The 13802-nt window shown below is 44.8% G+C and overlaps 1 protein-coding gene across 1 annotated transcript in view; it reads right to left on the reverse strand.

The window, feature by feature from the left end:
• Positions 1-615: 615 nt before the first annotated feature.
• The window catches only part of CD34 (CD34 molecule), a 142669-nt gene continuing 129482 nt past the window's right edge, over positions 616-13802 (reverse strand). Inside the window, exons 7-8 of the mRNA XM_069633268.1 lie at positions 8793-8960; positions 616-3258 (exon numbers count right to left, since the gene is read on the reverse strand). Coding sequence (XP_069489369.1) covers positions 3064-3258; positions 8793-8960 — 363 coding nt within the window. The 3' untranslated portion in view covers positions 616-3063. The remainder of the gene's footprint in view (positions 3259-8792; positions 8961-13802) is intronic.

Raw genomic sequence — 13802 nt, forward strand, 5'->3', positions numbered from 1 at the left:
ATTGCTTTGGATTCTTACCCCCCATGACCAATGAAAGCAGCCGAAAGCAGCAGTGCAGAAAGTCTCCCTAGTCCCATGCCAAGCCATTGAGCCACCCTACCCTGCTATTTATATCGATTTTTATATTTGGACTACCAGGAACAGTGTGACATATGGGACATTTAACTAAACTAAGACTGTCCTTCTGTGTAGACTTTCATCCGGTGACAACCTATTTGATAGAGCCCATGGTGTATCCTGGGCCTTATTCTGACTTGGCTTCTAGGCAGCATTCTGACAGCCTTCCAGCTTTCTCAGTTGGTCACCTTCTTTCATTGTCCTCCTTGATGCTTTTAGGATTCATTGTGACAATTTAGGTTATTTTTAACCTTTGCGCAATTACAGAAACAGAGTGACAATATGATTTCAAGCTTTATTTAAGCAGATAGGTATGCTTGAGCTCAAATAAACTTTCAGGAGAATGGTCTGTATAAAGTTAGTTTGTTTGGACTTACACAGCATAGATCAATGTCCTGATCCCACTCACTCATTACTCTTAATGATTAAAGAAACCTGCCCCCTGAAGAACTATGGAGTAGTCTGCTGCTTTTTTCCTTAAATTATTTGAACTGAAAACACTGTTCTGTTTTTATTCAATAGTAATTGCATACAACATAATTTACATTAATTGCATCTAAAATGGCATACAATATAGTCCTTTTCATGGTTCGCATAAAAACTGTGAAAGAAAGAGCCCCATTTGGGGAAGCAACGCATGACATTTTCACAAGTGAGAAGCTACAATTGAAAGAGGGGTTGTTGCCATATTTTCAAGAAAACACAAAGGATTTGTTTCTGACATGGAAATAAAGTACTTGTTAAGTTGAGTGCCTTAACATTGTTTTCATTTTTCCCTGGGATTTTGGGAAAATAACACTGTTGTCATATCTAGAATCAGGTTTTTGTTAATGTTTTCAGCTCCAGGTCTGGGAGTTGGGAGTTTCTCTTAATCGGTTACAGACCCTCATCCATATTCACCCAAACAGAGCAAATGCAGTAGCAGTGAAGATCAGAATTGCACTAATTTGTGCTACATACTACATAATAAAGCGATTTGAAATAACACTGGCATAACCAGAATGAGAGGATCCACCTGCAAAATGTGGTGAGGATCCCCTTATATTCTTGACACCCTGAGACCTAAAAAAGGGCCCTGATCCGTACTCCCCCAAACACGTAGGAAAGGCAGCAGCAGAAAAGACCAGGATTCTCTGTCATTTCTGCTGCATTCTATATACTAAAATAATTTGAAAAAACAACGACTTAACACAGAATGAAAAGACCCACGGCAAGATGTGGTGTGGGTGCCCTAAAAATCATTGCACCTTGAGACATGCACAAGGCCTTAGCTCTTGCAGGTGACCCTGCACTGCAAGGGCTGCTGTGCCAGATGCTAAACCCCTGGGAAAATGTACTAAAGGGCGCTTCGACCAATGTGCCAGGCCTGTTTCAAGAACATGTATGTATGTAGGCATGGAGGGTTTTATATGGTGTTATCAAACATACATTCACCAGGCTTTGACAACAGATACATGTTAGACCCAAGATACTTGGAACTCTCCACAGCCATTGAGAACATATAACTTATTTCTACTTGTCCCTGATGGTAGAATATCTGCAAAGGTGTTCCAGGGATTTTCCTATGTAATTGTATTTGAGAGGTGGGATTACGCTGCTCATTGGGAGCTGTTAAAACATCATGCTGGTCCACCTTATCTAGGTATTAAGCAGAAAATGTTTTGTAATACGAATCGAGCAAACATGGAACATACAAGTGCAACTGGGCGCATTGTGGAGTGAACTAACATCTTATTTGTGCCTTTTAAGCAAATCAAGTCCCTCTGTTCTCCTTTTGCACTCAATCCTTGTCAATCATTTGCAGCATCACTGTTTTGGAAGGGTTAATACATTCTCCCATTGACTTCACTTAATAACATTACAAAATCACTGATGCATATTTACAGAAAGATTGCCAATTTGCACTGTTGCCTGGTACTGTTGTGCTTGTTTTCAATTTGGGATAGGCTTTGTAAAAATGATTGATACTCCGAACATCTACAAACATGAGACAATCGCGAACGTTATTGTACAGAACATATATGTCAAATGTATGGCCACCCACCGTGGTCGCTCTGCATCTGTGCACACTGTCTTTAAACACAAAGCCATGCAACATGTATGCCTTGCCCTACACTCCCCCCTCCCCTCCAACCCCCATTGATTCTGGCTCGAAGAAGAAAGTCCTGGGTAAACAGATGTGTTCAATTCTGGTTAAAAAGTCCAATGTCTCAGGCATGATTAGTGTGGCTTCTACCCCTGAGCCATATTAGACTTGTCATGATTCGCTTAAACAATAGAATATCGAAGGAAGGAGCTGAGTGCTGACATTAGCCTCACATCTGTTTATAAATGGGGAAGACTTTCTCTTAGACCATACGCCATACCATTTGCCATGTTATTTGTATCATATAAGGACTCGTCAGATGCTTCATTTGCTAAACAGTCTTGGGAGATGTCTGGCCATGCATTAAATTCACAGCAAGGAGGCACTAGTGCATTTAGGTTTCTTTGATTTTATAGTATTCATTTGGCTCAGACTGAGCCCCTCTTTTGAAATTAGTAGAGGGAAACTGGTCAACTACCTTTAACAGGCACCAAATATCCTTCTAGGCATATCCTTTCTCCCTCACATTATGTGTGCCACAATGGTGCATACTTTCTAAAAGCAGGCATCCATTCACAACATGTGAAAGCCCTTTCCTTGTCCGCTGAGATTGGGAATGCATGGATACCGTCTGCAGTAGTTGCTGAAATTGGGGCTATCCTACTGTATTGCTCTCCTTAACCAGGGGAATGAATACTGAACTAGATGTTAAACTGAGCAGGGGCACCACGAAGTACGGTTTGCACAGTCTTTGTAGAAACAGATCGGGCAATGTACATAGATAGTCCTGTTATGAGCCACACCTCTTTGTCCCTTGGCGGCTCTATACAACAATACAGTCATATCACAACCTGGTCGGATTACAGTTCTGTGTCTGCAACAACATGCTGTTTGTTGGAATGTCCATTGGTGGCTGCTCCTGTCACTGCTTGCCCAGTTCCGTTTTCTTGGGTCCCTCCTTTCAGAGTAGGCCTGTCCGACTGCCCTGACTGATCGCGAGTGGCCACTGATATCAAGGTATTGTCTGGGCTATCGTTCCCGGCATAGTCTTCATCCTGAATAGGCATAATAAATTCAATGAAGTTAGAAAGCTTCATAAAGAGATCTGAAATGCCACTTTGGAACCATCATGCACTCTGATTGGTATGATATTGATGTGAACAGTTGCCAACTATACCATATGGTGACAGCAGATCAATTACAGTAAGAAAAGCAAATTCCATAACATCTATAGTACACCGTGAACATCTTTGTTGATAATTGTTGTTACAATTCGATTGATCCCCTCCTCTTCCATTAATCCTCTCCCATCAAACAAGGACCAGCTCAAGATCAAAAATATAGGAGTATGATAGTTTAAAGAACAGAATAAATGCAAATTCAGGAAAGAAATAATAAAGGAGATGGTTTGGTCACGTACTCTTCCACCATTGGAAGAAACAAGTAAACTGCGCTTCAGACGGAACTGTTGTATGGGAGTGTTACAATTAAACTGTGATGTAGGGACAGATAATGATGTTGGGAGGGTTTACGAACGGAGTCTATGGAGGGGGTGTGGTTGTTTCATACAGCAGGCTATAGAGAGAGGTGGTAATCACAATTTACTCAAATAGATTCGCGACAGCTGCATCCATGCCCCTTTGAACCACTCAACATGAATGTTTGATATTTGCTCTAAATCATTTTACATAAATGACAAGAGACCTTCAAATAAGTTTTGTAGAACAGCATATTTCGGTCAAAAAGCAGTCCTAGACTAGACCTCGTTCACTACCCTTTAAAGCCCAGTACTCACCCACCAATGTGTGTGATGTGGCCAACTAGGGGACTGATTTCCTACACTGGATAATAACATCCAGGCTAGTGGGGGAAGAGTCGTCCTGCATAAGGGTGCAGGGTTCCCTCCCAACTATAATATGCATAATAACTGACAAAGAAAAAAGAATGAGTCAGCTCACAGAAAAGACAACATATAAAAAAACAATGGAAAGGAGAAATTGAAAACAGATTAAAAAAGGTCTTTACTAAGGCACACTTAGTCGTTAGCAGAAAGTGGCATAAAAATAATTCCTGAAGGCAGTTCTCATCCTTCTGATTTGATTTCCAACGTTTTAATATTTTTCCCCCGCAACAGTAAGTGCACAATAACACCATCTTTGTATAGATGCCGACAAGCTTATTGTGCACAATAACACCATCTTTGTATAGATGTCGACAAGCTTATTGTGCACAATAACACCATCTTTATATTGATGTCGACAAGTTTATTGATAATGGCACATTACCTAACATTGTAATACCTATTTTTGGATACATTAGAATTCAGAGGGTCCTCGTTTAATTATATGTTTGAATTACTGATTTATGTCCACTCACTAATCTTTTTTTGTATCTTTACTCATCTTTCCCTTTTTCTTTTTCATATACAAATTGAAAATTAAATTAAATAGTTTTCTTATATTCTAATGTTTATGCAAGAATTTCTTTTTACGTTAATGGTGTTCTTGTTTAGATATATAGTATTGGATGTAAACTTCTTAGTCATGTTTCCTACCAAATTATATTTAATAGTGTTTTTTAAATAAAAAAGTAATATTACGTTTAAAATAAAACTATAAAAACAAATTGTAAAATAAAAATACAGTAACTGGCAAACATACAAATATAACAAAATTATTAAGTACAACAATGCAGAATTGTAAGTCTTTTACCTTTTTAATACAAATGGATTTGCAATGTCTTCATTGATCAAAATTAGTTTTCAAGGATGACCCATAGATAGCCTTTATAGAAACTGGGATGGCAAGAGGGTTAAGGAGTGTAGGTTCTACAGCTGAGTTAAACAACGTTAGCCTCAGATGACCATGGGCTTTCTTGAGTTGAGACAAAGGGGCCAATCAAACACTTTTAAGTTTCTAAGTGTTCCATAATGTTTTTAGAGCTAATGGATATGTTGCACTGGGAGATGATTTAAGTTACTAAGTAAATTTGATTAGATGGAGGCGACCCATCTAAAGACTTGAGGCCCTGAGTTTTGCATCTGATAATTTAGCCGGTGGGTTCCATCTCCCACTGAATACAGGTTAACGACAGAGGGGATCAATGTACTGAGGGCAAGGTTAAGATCTGCTAGCGCAGGATTATTGATGACGTAACACCTTCTCATTTACACACCCAGGTTTTATGTGCATTTTTGTTTTAACTTGCACTGAACATCTACATTTCAAAAGTGCACAAGAATGCAAAATGTGTGCTTTTCATTATGCGTCACTCTTTTGTTGTTAAATTCTTTCACAATTTTAAGACTGCATTTTACTGGAATATTTCAGATGTTGTCTGTCAAGAAACCATAAAAAAGTATTACATTCGGAAATGTTCTTTAATTATCTTTTTTCTAGCCTTTTTAAATAAAATTGACAAGACATAAGTATAGGATATATATATAGAGTATTTTTCAGTAAACAGTGTTATATCAAATGGATTGCTCAGCTCTATAAGGGTAGTGCGAGGCATTTCAGCATTGTAGGCCCTTCATGAGTATGTCTTTGACGTATCCCAGGTATTACTCTGTGTGTGCTTTCATTGGCTATGTCAGATTGTAACACGTTGTTAGATTGGATGCAATGGGCCTCATTCCGAGTATGCAGGTATCCTGGCGGTACAGCCGCCAGGATTCCATCATTTGGCACTTACCTTCACCGGCACTCAGTCCGGCAGCATTGCCGTCGGATTATGAGTGCCGGCAGGCCGGTGTAAATCCCCATTCACGAAGTACCATAGGACCCCATGCAGGGATTTTCCATCAGGTGGCGGTAATGAGGGCTTTTTTGGCCGGTAGGCGCCTGGCTTACCTCCAGCATTCCACGGATACCGGCACTTTTTTTACTGGACCGCCCGACTCGGAATGAGGGTGAATGGCCGGTCACAGGGTACTGTAATAGGATATTATTTAATGGGATAGTGTGGTTGTGTGCGATTAGAATGTTAGAATGGGTCTGGACTAACAAAACTCAGCATCACATTCAGGCTTTTGTATTATTAGTGGAGCGCACTCGTCCAGTCAATGGATGAGCGACTGCCTGTGCGTGCACTTAAAGTACATGCACAGAGCACTGTGAATTATGATACATCCAGGCACATGGACATCTGTGCAGCTTTTATTATTATACACTTCTTATATTGCTTATGTATTTTTTTATGGTATATACAAAAGGATACATGTGCATCGAAAGAAATACTCATATAAATATATGTATTGCACACACACTAGTTGTGTTCTGTATCAGTGTGGTCTTTGTTGGTGGACTTGAGCCCCACTATATGCCCGAGCCCCCCCTCTCTCTCGCTTTTTGCTTCACTGTGTATGCATCCCTCTCCCTGTTTCACTCTGTTAGTCTGCCTCTTACTCCATATCTTGCTGTCTTTCGCTCTCCCACTCTCTCTCTTACTCTGTCCCTCCCTCCCTACTACTCTCTTCCCTCTTTCCGACTCTCTGTGTTCCTCTCTCCCCCGTCCTCTCTCCCTCCCTCCTCTCTCCCTCCCTCCTCTCTCCCATTCTCTGACAGGGATCATTCGTCCTCTCCCACTCTAGCTCACCCCCTCGCCCTCTCTCCCTCCCTCTCCACCCCACTCTCTCCCGCTCTCTCCTGGGGTCCTTCTCCCTCTCTCACTCTAGCGCACCCCAATTTCTTCCCCCTTCCCCTCTCGCATTCTTTCCCTCCCTCTCCGCCCCACTCTCTTTTATTCTCTCCATGGGATCAGTCTTCCTCTCCCACTGTAGCTCACCCTCCTTTCTTCCCCCTCTCGCCCTTTCTCCCTCCCTTCGTCCCCCTTCCGTTCTCTCCCTAAGATCTTTCTTCCTCTCCCACTCTAGCTCATCCTCTTTCCCCCTCTCGCTCTCTCTCCCTCCTTCTCCGCCCCACTCTCTCCCTGAGATCCGTCTTCCTTTCCCACTCTAGCTCACTCTCCTTTGTCCCCCCACCCACACTCTCTCCCCTTCTCTCCCTGGTATCCCTCTTCCTCAGGCTATCCCTCTTCCTGTAGCCAGCCCTCCCTCCCTCCCTCCCTCCCTCCCTCCCTCCCTCCCTCCCTCCCTCCCTCCCTCCCTCCCTCCCTCCCTCCCTCCCTCCCTTCCTTCCTTCCTTCCTTCCTTCCTTCCTTCCTTCCTTCCTTCCTTCCTTCCTTCCTTCCTTCCTTCCTTCCTTCCTTCCTTCCTTCCTTCCTTCCTTCCTTCCTTCCTTCCTTCCTTCCTTCCTTCCTTCCTTCCTTCCTTCCTTCCTTCCTTCCTTCCTTCCTTCCTTCCTTCCTTCCTATGTACATCCAAATACATAAAACTACTTAGACATATTTATATGTGTGTGATAAATAGTTCCATTCGCCTTTAACTTCATGAAGCATAGGTGCTTTGTGGCCATCATTACAAGGACATGTATGTACAGTGTCTCTGGATCAGGACTGACAGCTGTTAGGAAGATCCATGGCAAGCAGCCTTTTACACGGTGTTGCTGACTACAGAGTACTTCCCAAGCGCTACTCTGTAATTCCCGCTGTGGTCTGTACTTTCCAGGCTTCCTTTCCATGAATGTCAGGTTCTGAATCCCTTTCCTGCTGCCCAGTCCTGGTGGTCCTAGCTCTGGCTGCTAGAAATCCTCCCATATTCGGCTAAATAGATGGATGGACTCTGCTTCGACAGCTGTGAACAGTGGCAGAGCTGTCCTGCAGTCCTTATAATCTGCAACGTTTTGAATGGATATGTTTATTAATTCTATACTTAAACCCAAGGCAACCCTGGGGTGAGTGAGTGTGCAAGTTCTACAAGACAGAACATTTCTCAATGCAAGTTAGCAATTATATTTGACATTTCCCTGCGGATCACATGTGGTTCTTCTCGGTATTTAAGTATTTCAAAAATAAAAATCCCACAATGGGTACCCCACAATTCTGATCTCCTACCTTAATTTTGAAGTTTCATTGACGTTGGCAATATAGGACCACAATATATGGTTGCCTTGCCCGTTCCCTCATTCTCCCTCTCGCTAAATAAATATATATATATCTATATATCTATGTATATCTATATATATATATAGATGGGAAAAAAGGACATTTTGGGACCCTCCCTATAACTTTGCCCCCCTCCCCGGACCAAACCTCACCAAACTTTGCAAGTGGCCCATATACTTTTTTTGCAAAGTTTGGTGAGGATTCGTCCAGGGAGAGCAAAGTTATAAGCCACCCAAAAAGTGCTCTTCCTATGAAGAATCGTTTTGGGCTCCTCTTTTTCCAGAAGTGGCCTCTTAAGGCAATCGGGGAGATTTTTTAGTAGTGTGCCTGTACAGAAAACGTACAAATTCTCTTTTTTTAGCCTAAGAATGTATCCTAACACGTGCCACAACCAGAGAAGCAGGTTGACAAAGGTCAACTTAACGAGCTCACAAACAACATTTTAACAATCCAAGACGACTCCAGCAACCAAATACACTGGACATTCACGTGTCTTTCCCCTTACGACAAAAGACAGATGAGTTGTGCATAAAAGGGGGCCATCTGCTTTCTGCCCTTATTTGTTCTGCCAGCTGTAAGAACTAACCAGCCTTTGGCTTCCAGGACTCCAGCTTTGCCTGTTTGAAAGGAAGTAACCACAAAGGATGAGGGCTGCCACAACCAGACCGGTGGTGATGAGGGCAATCAGAGTGGTCTTTGGCTTCGTACTCGCTTGGGTGGTCAGAGTCTTTTCCTCTCCTGCTTGACTGTCATGCTAGAGGGACATAACAAAGAAAGCAGAAATCATTACTGAAGAAGAAGCATTCAATTATACATATACGCCCTCACACAATGTTAGTAGGCTCCTATCACCAATCAGATAACCAACAATAGCACTTTGTGATATTCTTGTGTACCAATTATAATCATTTACATAGCAAGCAATAAAGGCACATCCGTGTTTTTACGCTTGCAGATACGTGCATAGTCCCTGCAAACACCATTGAAGCAGGAGATTTGTATCCTCCGGGCACATCGGATGTCACCCTTTACAGACTCTGGTTGGATCAGGTGCATTCCCCGGGCACATCGGATGTCACCCTTTACAGACTCTGGTTGGGTCAGGTGCATTCCCCGGGCACATCGGATGTCACCCTTTACAGACTCTGGTTGGGTCAGGTTCATTCCCCGGGCACATCGGATGTCACCCTTTACAGACTCTGGTTGGGTCAGGTGCATTCCCCGGGCACATCCACGGCTTCTTCTCATTGGGCCTCATTCCGAGGTGGGCGCAAAGGGATTACCGGCACCAGTAAGGACACCCGTGCCGGTAATCCCTTTGCGCCCTATTCTGAGGTCGCCCAGCGGGACCAGTAAGGTACGTTTGGTCGGACCAAACGTACCTTACGGTACCGTTAGGGGACCAGGGCGCAAATAACGGCCTTAGCATACGCCAGGCTGTTATTTGCGCCCTCCCCATTCCCATTGAGCCCTGTGGGGGCTCAAATGGGAATGGGGAATGGTTTGGTAAATGGGGATTTACCGGTCCCTCCAAGGTCGGAATGGACCGGCAAGTCCCCATCTCACCAAACCGGAGTCGGTACCGGTATGGGAGGCGGTCATGGCGCAAGTAGCGCCATGACTACCTCCATACTCAGAATGAGGCCCATTGAGTCTCTGACCCCTGCCAAGCTCTGGGCTATGGCCTGCAGGAGGTTTGTAGTTTCTTTCTCCTCAATCACTTCTGGCCTTTTCCAGGACCTGGGTAATGGCATCCAGAAGTCTCTTAGTAATGACCCTCAAGAACTGGGTTACACTGACCTGCAATCTGCTTTCGTTTTTTTTATATCTCGTAATCTCTTTTTCTGACTCATTGCACCAACTTTCCTCGCTAACTCCCACTCTGCCTCCGCTCCTTCTGACCCTTTGTATGCTGTCTTGGGTTTCTCAAGTGGTTCAATAAACCTTTTGATTGGACAAATCTGTTTCCTATTAGTCAGGGGCCTTCCGATTGGTCATGGCCTTCTTGTTCCCCTTCCTCTCCATGTGCTACTTGCTGCCCTGCCATCATTTTCAAGTGGTGCAGGTTTTCCTGATTCTGGTAAAGGGCAACCACATAATTGGCAGGACTCTCGTGGGCAGAGGGCTCCCAGACAGCCGCTGCCACCTGGCAGTCAGGTGGCGCTGTCATGGCTGAGATGCTTCCTGATGCACATTGCATTGATGTGAGCTCTTCGGCCAATGCCCAGTCGCATTAGGCAGCTTGACATGCGCCCCGCCTGCCCCTGTATTTCTTCTACTTTTGGCTACCCCATAAGCGTGGAGGAAAGGGGACAGGAAATAGGAGGAAGCATAAGTTAATCACTGTAGTAACTGCTGTACTCCTAGTTCATAGTGCCCTTTCTTCCACATACCCCTCCCACCGCCATCCCCCGACTTCTCAGCTGTAATCAGACATCAGTCAGGTGCGGCCTGAGTGCAAGGTTAAGGAGTGGTGAGGAAGAAGAGGGCAAGGGCTGGAGGTGAGAGGTTGCCGCCGCCTATGCTACCTGCTCGCCTATGTCATTAATGGGGATTTTTAATTCTGGCTGAAAGGTCCCCGTTCCCATCCCTGTGAAGTAGAACTCCTAAAAATATGGAGAAAACGGGATTATAGAGTAAACGTACTGTAGTCACGTTGTCACTATGTTGAGTAACTTATTTCCTGTACATGAGCATACTGCAAAAACATTTTCGAATTTTACTTTTTGGGCAGAGCTGGCATTTCATCAAACGGCAGCCCTGCAAAGTTGAAAGTCTCCGCAAAATAATACGAGAAAGGCAGGGAGAAGCGCTGAGCTAAAGTTACCTTAGCCTTGAGACATTCGGATCCCATTCTGGGAAGTGTTGATATTCAATGCGGCAACGTAACCACGCTGCAAAGCTCCAGCAGAGCGGCATGTTGGAAGTGTAGAAGCCTCTGAATATATGGAGAACGTGTGCGCCATGTTGGAAAGGTGACTCAATGTAGTAAAACTGTACAGATGCCACCATCTCGCCCAGATAGAACTGTGCCTAAGTGGTCGGTTCATGACATATTCTCACTCCTAAACCCCTTGGATCCTCTGCGCAGGTGGCCAGGGAAAGGCCATTGCTATTGGATCCCGACTTTGGGGGCTGAGAAGCGAGGGGCGATCACCTGGAAGGAGGATACTTGTGAACTGGGAGTGGGGTACCCTTGGGTGAGACATGGTATCCCCCTTTCCCCAATGACAATCAACCCAACTCTTCACCCACCTTTATTGGCTATTGTAAGACAGACCCCCTCATTTCTCCACAATACTTGACAGTACTGGAACGAAGAAGAGATAACTAAGAGCAATGAAGACTATGCTCTTCTACCACTCTAGTACTGGGAAGAGGAAGATGCCTGCTAAGAATAGTGAATGCCAGGCATGCTATTTAATGGAAATCAGGCAGGGCTGAATAATCATACATATCTGCAGCCTATCAACAGGCTGCACTTGTATAAATGGGGCCAAACCCAGTGGCAGAGGAAATCAACAGGAGGAGGACTAGGAGGTTGGTGCAGGCAGCAGAGGACTGGACCGCATGGCGTGGGAGTGGGCACTCCCTGGAGCAGATTAGGAAAGTCAAAGGGAGCAAAGGGGGAAGGCTGCCCCGTTCCTTTCCAGACAATTGGCTCGTTCCCCTGTGGTGGAGGACCACCCCAGGAGTGTCTGAAAGCCAGGAACTGGAGCGCCGACACAGAAGGCAGAATGCTGTGTGATCCACACTGCAACACAAGCTTTCAATGCAACCAGTGAGTTTCTAGTGCTCGAGAAACTGTTACGCTCACCTGGTCTCTGCAGAGGCGTTGGGGCATGGTTGCAGCCCTCCCGGGGTTGAGGTCGCACGGGTTCGACTTCGCCCTCTGCGCTTATGTGGTGACTGGGTGCTGCTGCTCGGGACTGCTCCTGCATGGAGAATAGGGGGCGTGAGTATGCCAGCTTGAGTGCCTGATTCCCTTCCAGACCCCTTCTACCAAACCATGGTACCCGTGGGACGCGCTGTTCCTGGAAAGCTCACCTGTTGATTAGTTTTGGCGAGCACTCTGTCCTGCTGCTTCTGGCAGGTGTGCTTGTATGATCTGGACCGAGTTTCTTCACTGGTCCCTAGCACGTGGTAGTCCAGTCCTGCTGTGACTAAGCCACTATACTTCAGGTAAGTGTTCCTGTTTGCCTTTGTCTTTCCTCGTCTGTTTTTGTTGTATTGTAAAGTTTGTTGTCTTGTATTGCTGTCCATTCCACTTTTGATGTTTGCTCTTTTGCTGTCTTCCCTTGCAGGTGATGTTGCTTGGCCTGGCAGAAGCTGCAGAGCTCAATGCGGCAGCCGGAGGGAACGAGGAACGGAGCTTCAGCGGCACAGTAGCTGGTAAGTTGTTAGCTAAAGGGTTCAAATGCGGCGCGGCCCTAGGACAGATGTTCTAACCTTGTCTTTCTTCTTCTTCACAGGGTCCGAGTTATTGGATGCGCAGCGCGGTGCTGCGGCGTCGGGATCAAGATCACTGGATGTCAGGAGATGAGTCTGCAGATGGGGCGATGGAGCACCGGTTTCCTGGAGGTGATTATGCAGGAGAATGCCTGGTTTCAAAGGTAAGTAAATTGGCCCAAACGGTGGTGAGCGTCACGTTGCACGCAAGTGCACAGTAACGCGAAGCACCAGCCTTAAGGATGGAGCAGCTTATATAGCTGAGCTTCTGAAGCCACGCCCACCAGGTTCAGCCTGCCTGCCACACCCTGTGACACCAGATGAGTCAGCACATGAAGACCAGGTTTAGGGAGCCACACCCGATGAGTCAGCACATGAGGATGTTCTCTGGAATAAAGGCTTTCAGCTCCTGGAAAGTTCTTGTAAAATAAAAGCACTTGTGCATTGAAATAAAGTAAAAGCACTCCTGCACTGAAATAAAGTGTTCCTGCTCACATCTCTATAAGAGCATGGCACCAAAGGCGCCAGGACTGAGTCCAGCCAGGGCCCCTGTGTTTATGGGTCCCAAAGGGACATAAGTGAGTCAAGTGACCCATTGCCCCATCACTAGATGGTGTGGTATTTGTGTTCTGGGGCCTGTGGCCATGTCAGAAACCGGTTGTGTGTGTGTGTGAACTGAAGTATTTCCTGAAAAACATTGTATCGGAGTGGTCGAGTGTAGTGAGAAACTCGTTTTCGAAGGTTTGCGGACATTGAATGACTCAATTAAAGGGAAACGTAAAAACTATATCTGTTAACAACACAACGAACGGAAATACTTTGTACCAGAGTGGTTGCATGTGGCAAGGAACGTGTTTTTGAAAGTCTCTGAACACCGAACTATTCAATTAAAGTACATGAACACTTACATTTGTTCAATAGTAAATAAAAGGGAATATCTTGCAAGTGAGTGGTCGCATGTGTCATGAAGCATGTTTTTGAAGGTCTCTGCACATTGTACTATGCATTTAAATTGAAACAAACAATTAATGAACTTCATATGAAGGAAAGACAAACCCTAAGCCAGAGGTTTCATTATTGAATGCTGGATTGACTTAAAACTTTGCTGTTAAACAGAATTAAGACTTTGCTACTAAACCGAATTAAA

Source organism: Ambystoma mexicanum, chromosome 13 (assembly GCF_040938575.1).
Source record: "Ambystoma mexicanum isolate Mex_15411 chromosome 13, UKY_AmexF1_1, whole genome shotgun sequence".
In the NCBI taxonomy this organism is placed as follows: Eukaryota; Metazoa; Chordata; class Amphibia; order Caudata; family Ambystomatidae; genus Ambystoma; species Ambystoma mexicanum.